The sequence below is a fragment of the Botryllus schlosseri genome, chromosome 9 (assembly GCF_051294905.1).
Source record: "Botryllus schlosseri isolate E-star chromosome 9, Bs_hap1, whole genome shotgun sequence".
Lineage (NCBI taxonomy): Eukaryota > Metazoa > Chordata > Ascidiacea > Stolidobranchia > Styelidae > Botryllus > Botryllus schlosseri.
In genome coordinates this window covers 1,573,354-1,582,201 of record NC_137244.1, presented here as the reverse complement: position 1 = coordinate 1,582,201, position 8,848 = coordinate 1,573,354, and the positions used below count along the sequence as shown (strand labels likewise).

The 8,848-nt window shown below is 40.0% G+C and overlaps 1 protein-coding gene across 1 annotated transcript in view; it reads right to left on the bottom strand.

Moving 5' to 3' along the window:
* Positions 1–3,518: 3,518 nt before the first annotated feature.
* The window catches only part of LOC145447021 (uncharacterized), a 238,583-nt gene continuing 233,253 nt past the window's right edge, over positions 3,519–8,848 (bottom strand). The window contains exons 2-3 of the mRNA XM_080325451.1: positions 5,834–6,185; positions 3,519–5,302 (exon numbers count right to left, since the gene is read on the bottom strand). Of these exons, the coding sequence (XP_080181577.1) occupies positions 4,893–5,302; positions 5,834–6,161 (738 nt within the window). The 5' untranslated portion in view covers positions 6,162–6,185 and the 3' untranslated portion in view covers positions 3,519–4,892. The remainder of the gene's footprint in view (positions 5,303–5,833; positions 6,186–8,848) is intronic.

Below are 8,848 nucleotides of genomic sequence, written 5' to 3'. Positions count from 1 at the left end.
AAAAACAGCCAAGGTATTATAGAGCCTAATTTCAATAGGCATTGCATTCCAGCCCATTGTGAAAATGTCCAGAGCCTTACAACACTACGTCGACCATTCATATTGAACAGATATAGTTACTGATACGACACTCATGGTACTAAACAAACAACGCGATATCAGGCAATTGTGACGATGTTTTAATGTATTCACTGCTCACACCATTGTCGATTTCCATTTGCCTCCAGTAGCCTATGCAACTGGAAAGTGGTCGCGAATTCTAAATGTCCCTGGTTCGCATGGAATTGTTACATTACGGCAGGATGCAGTAAGATTTGTGGTATGGTCAACTCCGTCTAATTCAGATACGTTGCTTTCGCTCACTTTAAGCGAGAAATCTATTTTTCGTTCGTGGGGTCGTCGTGGGTCTCTTTTGTGTGTGCTGACTTGGAATGGATCCGATACGTTAGGATTTCATTGCCTGTAAAGCTTTATATCCTGGTCAAGTCTGGGGTGCAAGGGGTCTTTCCCCAATAAAGCGGTAATTCGTGTTTAGTAAAAAAAATACAGCGATCAGTGCATGGAAAGGATGTCCGCCTGGCGGAGACCTGTTCGTTGATTTTCTGGATCACGCAATGTCCTCCAAACGAAAAGAGTGAGTATTTCCACCCACGTATCACCCCTCATACACTGGTGTGAATAAACACCTATGGTACACGACGCCAGAACCAGCTACCTTAGACTTATACCGCGGTATAAACCAGGGTTGTAATGACTCGAGTCACGATTTTTTTGTGACTCGACTTGACTCGAGTCATTTTCTTGAAATGGGAAAATGACTCGACTTGACTCGAGTCAATATTTGGATTGACTCGACTTGTACTCGAGTCATCACGCATGACTCGACTCGAGTCATTGACTCGGCTCATTTTATGTGACTTGAAGATAAAGAAAGTTGCGAATCACAATGGTTAGATCAACGCATGTGACGAATTCTGTCGACATCGCTATTTGTCACCACTGCTTTCGTTGCACTCGTCTGATATCAGATATGCGCCGCCGTAAAAACAAAAGACAATGGTACATAGTAGCAATGCATTGTACAAAATCATCCAGTGATGAAGAGGTAATAGATCCTCCGCCATCAAAGTACTCAAGACATTTCAATTATACAAGCAAACAATCGAAGCAAAGTCCAATTAGAGCCAAAGAAATGACTCAGATGGTGAAGTAGCCTACTTGGAAGAAACTGATAAGCTCATGTGTAGATATGAAGGCGATGATTCTTTGCATTTTTGGCCGACTAGAATGGATGAGTATCTAATGCTCTTCAGTGTGGTTCAAAATTGCTTGTCAATTCCTGCATCTAATGCACCAGAGGGACGTGTATTCAGTGGATGCGGATTATTCTAAGGCCATGCCGCTTCAACATATATGAGAATCTCCTTTCCACTTTAGTATTTTTCAAGTGTAACTCATTGATTTGATCTGCTGTCTGTGAAAACACACAATCCCTCCGTCCGTTTGACGTTTTGTTAGGTATGTGCATTGTGCACGTGATAATAATGAATGGTTAATGTTGTGTGATATTTGTACAATAGGGCCGATCAAAAATACCTTCTTTTTTATTCTACTGGGTGGCTACTTGATAAAATTGCTACGTTGCATAAAAAGAACACTGAATCTGGCCTAATTTGAAAAAGTGGAATCAATGAAATGAGAGGAGAAAATTTTGGATTTGAAAATACATGGAGTATTTTTAGTGAGAAATGATTTCAAATAATATAATTTTCATACTAGCAGTAAGTCGACTATTTTTTCATATCCAAAATATTCCACTCTAATAACTCCGCTTCTTCTAGTTGGAATTGAGCCAAATTTTCTATGAATCATGTTTTTACACAATCTAACAATATCATGAGGTAGCCGGTATATTTCGAAAGTCTCTATTTGTAATTAATCCTAAATATTTTCTCTTAGCATTGCTTTATACTGGTTGGAATTAAGCCAAATTTAAGTTCTTTTGGATAATCTAACAATTTTAAGAAGTAGCCTCTTTTTTGAGATTCTGTCCTCATTTTAAGAATTTTTTTGGTAAATGTAGGGCAAATTAGACGAAGACAACAGTAAATCAGCACTAAAGTAACGCTCCGGCGACTATTTCTTCTGCAGCTGAGCAGGAAAGTTGACCTTTTTTCTGGTCGACCACCTGATATGATGTGAAAGCAAAACTGTACCTCTACATAAGCGTTTATCTGTTGATTCTTTACCAGCTTGTATCTAGCTAGACGTGAATTCGTAGGTCCTCTATCAGATAGTATGTAGACGTGAATTCGTTAATTCTCTATAAGCTATTTGTGAGCGGTCGTCGATGTGCTCGTAATAAAAACTGAATGCTTTTATTTGTGATATATCAGACTGACAATACAGACATTTGATTTAAAGTTCTAAGATTAGTAACGTTATCGTATTGGCGGCCTGTCTCGTCTATCTGTAGAATCGGTATATGAGGCCAGTAACTGTTTGTTATCTGCCTAACTAAATAAACTTGTGCCAAGACTATGATAGGGACAAAATAAGCATGTTTGACAAGCAAGGAATTCGATATCACCCAAGCAGGATTGAAAACATAAGTTGAACATGACTGCAATACTGTGACTTGGACTCGACTCGAGTCATAACACTATGACTCGGACTTGACCCTTGAAACGGTGACTTGGACTCGGACTCGAGTCGGTGATGAATTGAAAATGACTCGACTCGACTCGAGTCAAAACCACAAAAGTCAGATTGACTCGTGACTCGGAACCATGTGACTTGGTTACAACCCTGGTATAAACATTTTAATCCAAATTATGCAAACAAATAGCAACGTACTAAGGTATGCACGTAGGATTTATGACCGCGATGTAACCCTGACTTAGGTTCTGTTTTCGTGTAACACACTTTTCGACCCTTTGGGTGTGAATACACACACCCTGTTCGCTCAGAGAAGTGTATGAATAATAGTCTGAAAATCTGGACGTTCGTACACAAATGACCGAAGTCGTACTACTAGGGATACCATATTCTCATATCCGAAATAGTGGGCACTTTTTTCAAGTTTCAATAACGGACATGAAGACGGCTAATTTATAAATATGAATATGATTTTAGTTGAATTGACCTCTTTTTAGTCAACTTTCGCGACAATGCATGAAAAACCTGTTTTCCACCGATAGTTTGTGTCGGGTTTACCCTTTTTAGTCTTCGCTGTCTGGTTGCCTAAAACTCAAAGCAAAAATAGAGGACAGTATGCAAAAGAGAGGACATTTAGGCGTCCTCGGCGGACATTTCACTTTTAATGAAAAAAAATGAGGACAAATCCTCCAAAAGAGGTCACATGGTATCCCTAATTTACTGCCGCTCGCGTTAGTTCAATACACGCTACTGAGCATAAGTAATGAAGCGAACGGATTCCTAGGTTACTAATATATCTTCCCTGTTCATCATAATCCTTTCACGAGTATCACACACCACGACTGATAAACAACAATAGGTTCACAGTTCGATTGCTTTATAAAGAAAACGGCGAGACGTGGTAGGCGTGCAATTTAAGTTACGAACTAGGCAATTTGAATGTCGAGGAAATCAGTTGAAAAAGTAATGCATAGAAATGAAGAGTTGCTGTCGTTTAAAAGCATTGCCATCACGCATGAGATAACTTATAAAAACACCCATAACATTGCAAAGTGCCTGCGACCGTAGGCTGTTCGTCAATGTCTCACGACACCCCATCCGGACATCACAGGTCGGATTTATTATGAACGAGAATCATATCACCAGTTGTAGTTTCCAGCGTTAACCGTAGGATTACCGAGTCCCTGGAATCATTGCCATTTCACGCAAAAAACCCTGATGCTTAATCGTGCGTGATCAATGGTTCAATTGACATTGGAAGCTTCCTTGTGAACGGAAGGTTGTCAGTGCCTACGATAATTGGGATTTATGATTGCCTCACCGGGCCAATGTATCGCTTGATTTACAGATACACCTTTTACGCTATGCTTATGTAAAATATGACGCAAGGACTTTCTGGTAGGGCTGGGTATCAGGAATCGGGTCAAGTATTCGAGGATCAAGCATGGAGACATCACAACAGTATAATGTGCAAAGCCCAAATATATACCATTTATGCGACCAAAATGTAATGCCAGTTCTGTATCAGATTAACGATTACTTGGTATTAGTCGTATACTTCGTGAGAATGCTTTGAGTTGATAACGACTTGACAGATATGTCATTTCCACTAACGGGCATAGCTTTTTACTACTTGTTTCGTATGCTGCAACCTGCGATACTACCAATCGAGGTTTATAGCTATAGCCTTCAACTGAGGAAAGTATTATTGAAATTACAATCTACCGTTGATGTAGCCTTACTGGCAAGGATCGTATAATTTCAGTACTCGAACGAATCATTTTCTAATATTCGGCTCGAATCATTTGAATTAACACTAGATTCAGATTAGACCATTCGAATCATTGTACTCAGCCCTATATATGATACAAAAGCAACATTTGATATATTAAGTTTCCCGGAATAGTGTGTTCAGCTCTTTCCTCGCTTGATGTCGTATTATCGATGATTTTGCAGCTGTCTTTCGATATTCTCCACAGTAGATTATACCGCAACCCATTGCAGATGTCGCTCGCAAATTCCGTATCATAATTTCTCCAAGATCATTTCGACAGATGTCATCCGAGCAGCGAGTTTGAAACGCAAGGAGATACGCGGCGCGCAAGCCTGTATCAAGCAGGTCTTTTCCATAATATTCGTACGGAATACAATCAGTCAGGACTCGGAAGTTCGAAGTCGGTACACTCCGATATCTTGAGACAAACTTCTTATCAGAGAGCATCGAATTTCCCGTTTCAAACAGAATCTTTTGCTAATGATTGCATCTCTTCGTCGATAGTCAGCGGAACTGGCGATTCGCTGCGGTTCGCGTACATGACTTTACCTGACTTCTTGCGTTTAAGAGAGCCAGGATAAGATGGAGGAGGTGGTAAGTCATCTTCATCCGTCACACCATCGAACGCTTGGTTTTCCATTCCCGGCAAATATCGGTTGTTGGTAACGCAAGAATCAAAAGTGGGCGGATTCTCCGAATCGTGCGGAACGGATATGACTAAATCCGGCAGATCGACGGCTGCCACTGTGTTATATGAAGGCGGGAGGTCACTGAACGTTTGCGTGTTGCTCGTGTCTCGTGTCGTGGGCTGGTTTGACGCGTGTCTTAATACTAGGTAGAGCCACATTGCGACGCACTCCGAGACGATGCCTGAGGGGAAATGATACGAAATAAGAAGGGTGGCGATGAACGTGGAATGCATAGGTAGGTCTGAGCGAAGAATTCTATTAAAAGAAATATTGGAAAAAGCAATAATTCTAGAGAGAGATGAAACGCTATGGGGCGCTGACAGGAATGACGTAGGACTATATGGTGGTATAGAGTGAGTGTATTTTTAGACAGCTTAACAATTTCGTGGGCAGCCAGGAAGATTTGAAAAAATAAATTGAATTATTTTAATAAATCTATTTTTTATCTCTAATAACATCACTTCCACTTCTACTGGTTGGAATTGAACCAAATTTGATGTGTAGCGTTTATTTAGCAAATATATCAATTGCATCGATAGCCAGAAATATTTGGAAATTAATTTTTCAACAATCCTAATTTACATACATCCTATCCACACGCGAGATCGCTACTGCCCGAATTCATGAATAGATTACAGCCAATTTCCTACCGATATGCGTGCAGAACGTCAAAGAATATTAGGAGCTAATGACCAGCGTCGATAATACTTACTGAATCCTATTAATATTCCCCCGGTGATAAGAAAGGCGTCGGCCGGTGACCATCGAAAGTCCCCGTCTGGTACGCGGAACACAAGAAAGTACACTATCATCATAGCGAGTCCCGGGATGAACAGTGTTATCCCATACAACGAAAAGTTAACAGCTCGGCTGAACAGAACTTGTCTTGGTGACGGTCCTCGTCTGGTTCTCGCGGTCTCGTGATGTCCGGTACATCGGGATTCCGTTTGTGATACGCGGGGCGCCCTTGGGAAAGATGGTAGATGCTCTGCGATACTTGCTATGTAGGCAGTTTGTTCCGCTACGGGTGTGCTGTCCATTATCGTGAAAAGTTACTCTAACCACTGTCAGATTATATGAAAAGGAAAATATCATAGGTTGAAATCGCTTGTAGCGGTAGGATATCTCGATACTGCGTAAGGATACTTGGACAACAAGATTAGGTTATCTAATTAGAGCGAAACGTCGGTAATCTATATATAATCGAATTTCTTGAATGTTTATTTGCTCCAATTCTAATTCTAATCTAATTTATGAAATGCTGAAAATTGTTTAGTTTCCCAAGTCTGTCTACAAGTCAAAAGTAACATGATTCCCATGTAATCAGTCAATATTATGACAGGACCACTCAACTGGCGGACGGCGGTCCGAATGCGGACATTTTCAGCGTTAAATGAGGACCATTATCAATATTACTTAGTTCTTTTAAGAAAACCAAATTAATTATCGTTGATTTGCAAAGATCTTCCTGTGCCTCACAAATTAGGAGTGCAAATTCGCACTACGTTTTGGTCTACCTACAGCTGTAAGTCCGCGTTTGCAAACATGAACTTTATAAACAATAGATTTCGCATCTGTACGACCAATGAAATATTCACCATTGCCTTCCACTCGCTCTCACCACATTAAAACCAAGATGGAAAGAACTTGTTAAAAGTAATTAGCAATTCTACCAATAGCTAGGACTAAAAACACATTAAATACATTTCGCTCATTGCTTTTACAACTATCGTTTCACCGGACCTTGTACAATATAGGTATAGGCTAGCGTTTTATATTTGAACCACCGTATAGTGTATATAAACTAGCAAAAGGTACGGCAGACCCCAGTAAATTTGCAGCTGAACCGTTGCTGAAAATAGTTGAGTTGCATTCATTATACGGTCAGATGCTATCGACTTAAGCTTTTGTGATTAACAAAATCACGAGACTATATTTGTCGAAAAAGCTGCCATTCTCAACAAAGAATCACGAACTCTCACTCCATAGTTTTAAATGAAACAACACAGAATCGAATTCATGAAGTAAATGCGTTCCGGAGACATCTGTGAGGCCTCCAGAGCACTAATCCCACTATTCTATCAATCCATGTTTTACGAATGCCCTACTTCTTGGCGACAAGCGATTACGTCGCGTAAATCGGGTCAACAGAGTAGGTCACGGCGTATGCGCGGCTTTTCAGAGACTGCAATTGCCCATAAGACAACGTACTGTAGAAGATTGTTGGCGAATGTATACTTGTTCCATAATGGCCGTTATCAAACTAATTATATAATTCGCTGGTATTGTAGCCTATTATAGATTGATGAACAACAAATGTAACACATCTTGTATAAAATGTTATGAATAATTATTTATCAACTTATATATGTTTTGTCTCGATTCATATAAATCAGTGGTTCTCAGCCTGGGGGGTGCGAAAAATTGACAAAAAGTCTGTATGAATTCTTACTAAACATGTGTTTCACAACCATTCTGAGAAGACGATGATTGAAGATAAAACTTATTTCGTATTCAAGAAAGCTCGCCAAATTCAAACTCCAGCAGTCGCGCTCAATGGAGGATAGGCTGATTTTAACTTCATTTGAGCAAATTTTCGATATTCTTTGGTAGTAGCATAACACTCAGTGCGCTGGTAACTGTTGTTAATAGCTGGCGAACTGCACTGCCTAAGATAGACTTAGATGCAATATAAGTTGCCCGATTTCGCCCTCAATTAGGCTATCCTGAATCAACACAATTTATTTAATTCAATTCCAAAACTGACCAAATTTAGCATGGCAGTACAGAAGGACGTCGTGCTCCCTGTAGTCACTACTAGCATTAGGATTAGTCTCAGTGCAACCTACCTTGAAATAAATTGATGTCCTGTTCAATGTTTTTTGCTATTTTCAAACAAGTTTTGGGAAGTTTGTCAGAAATGTTAAAGACTCAACAACTGAAATGAGGATTTAAACTTGGCGTAAGACATACCATATGTATAGCCTACTTTTAGATCAGGGATGAGCAAACTGCGGCCGTAGAAAGGAATTTGTACGGTCGTCGACACACACCTAATTCAATTAGTATGTGTTGGCGGTCGTCTACATCCACAAGGAAATTTCGAATTCACTCCCAAATGTTTTAAGAGATTTTAATTAATCTTGAAATTTTCTTCGCGCTCCGCGCAATTCAACATCACTTCATTTTTCGATTTTATTATAGTAGCACCCTTCTCAATCTGAGCCCGAATCGGAATCGTTGATGGTACATTTGGGCGATTTCAATAAATTTCTACTACTTCCACTACCGATACAATCGACAATCCTGATTGGAGATCAAGAAATAACAGCATGCAACAAAGTGACTAATTACAATTGGCCACACGAAGATGCATTATCATTTATAACTTGCCCTGAGTTTTCGAAAGCACTCCCTCCATGAACCCTACCGGAGAATCTGATCACATGGGCGGAGAAAGGGTAAATATTTGATAGTAATATGTGATACTGCTACTATTAATTACGGAATTCATTCGGGAATCTGAAAAATTTTCGCGCCCCGCGCGACAATATGCAATCCCAGCAACTATTCATAACATTGGATATGGACAGATTAAGGTAGGTATTTTGCGTCCAGTTAGTTCATCACGGCGATGCCCTGAAATGCGACCTTAGGCTGCATGAGTAATCGAAATGCGGCCGTGATTAGCAAATCGGTTGCATACCTCTGTATTAGATGATACGTT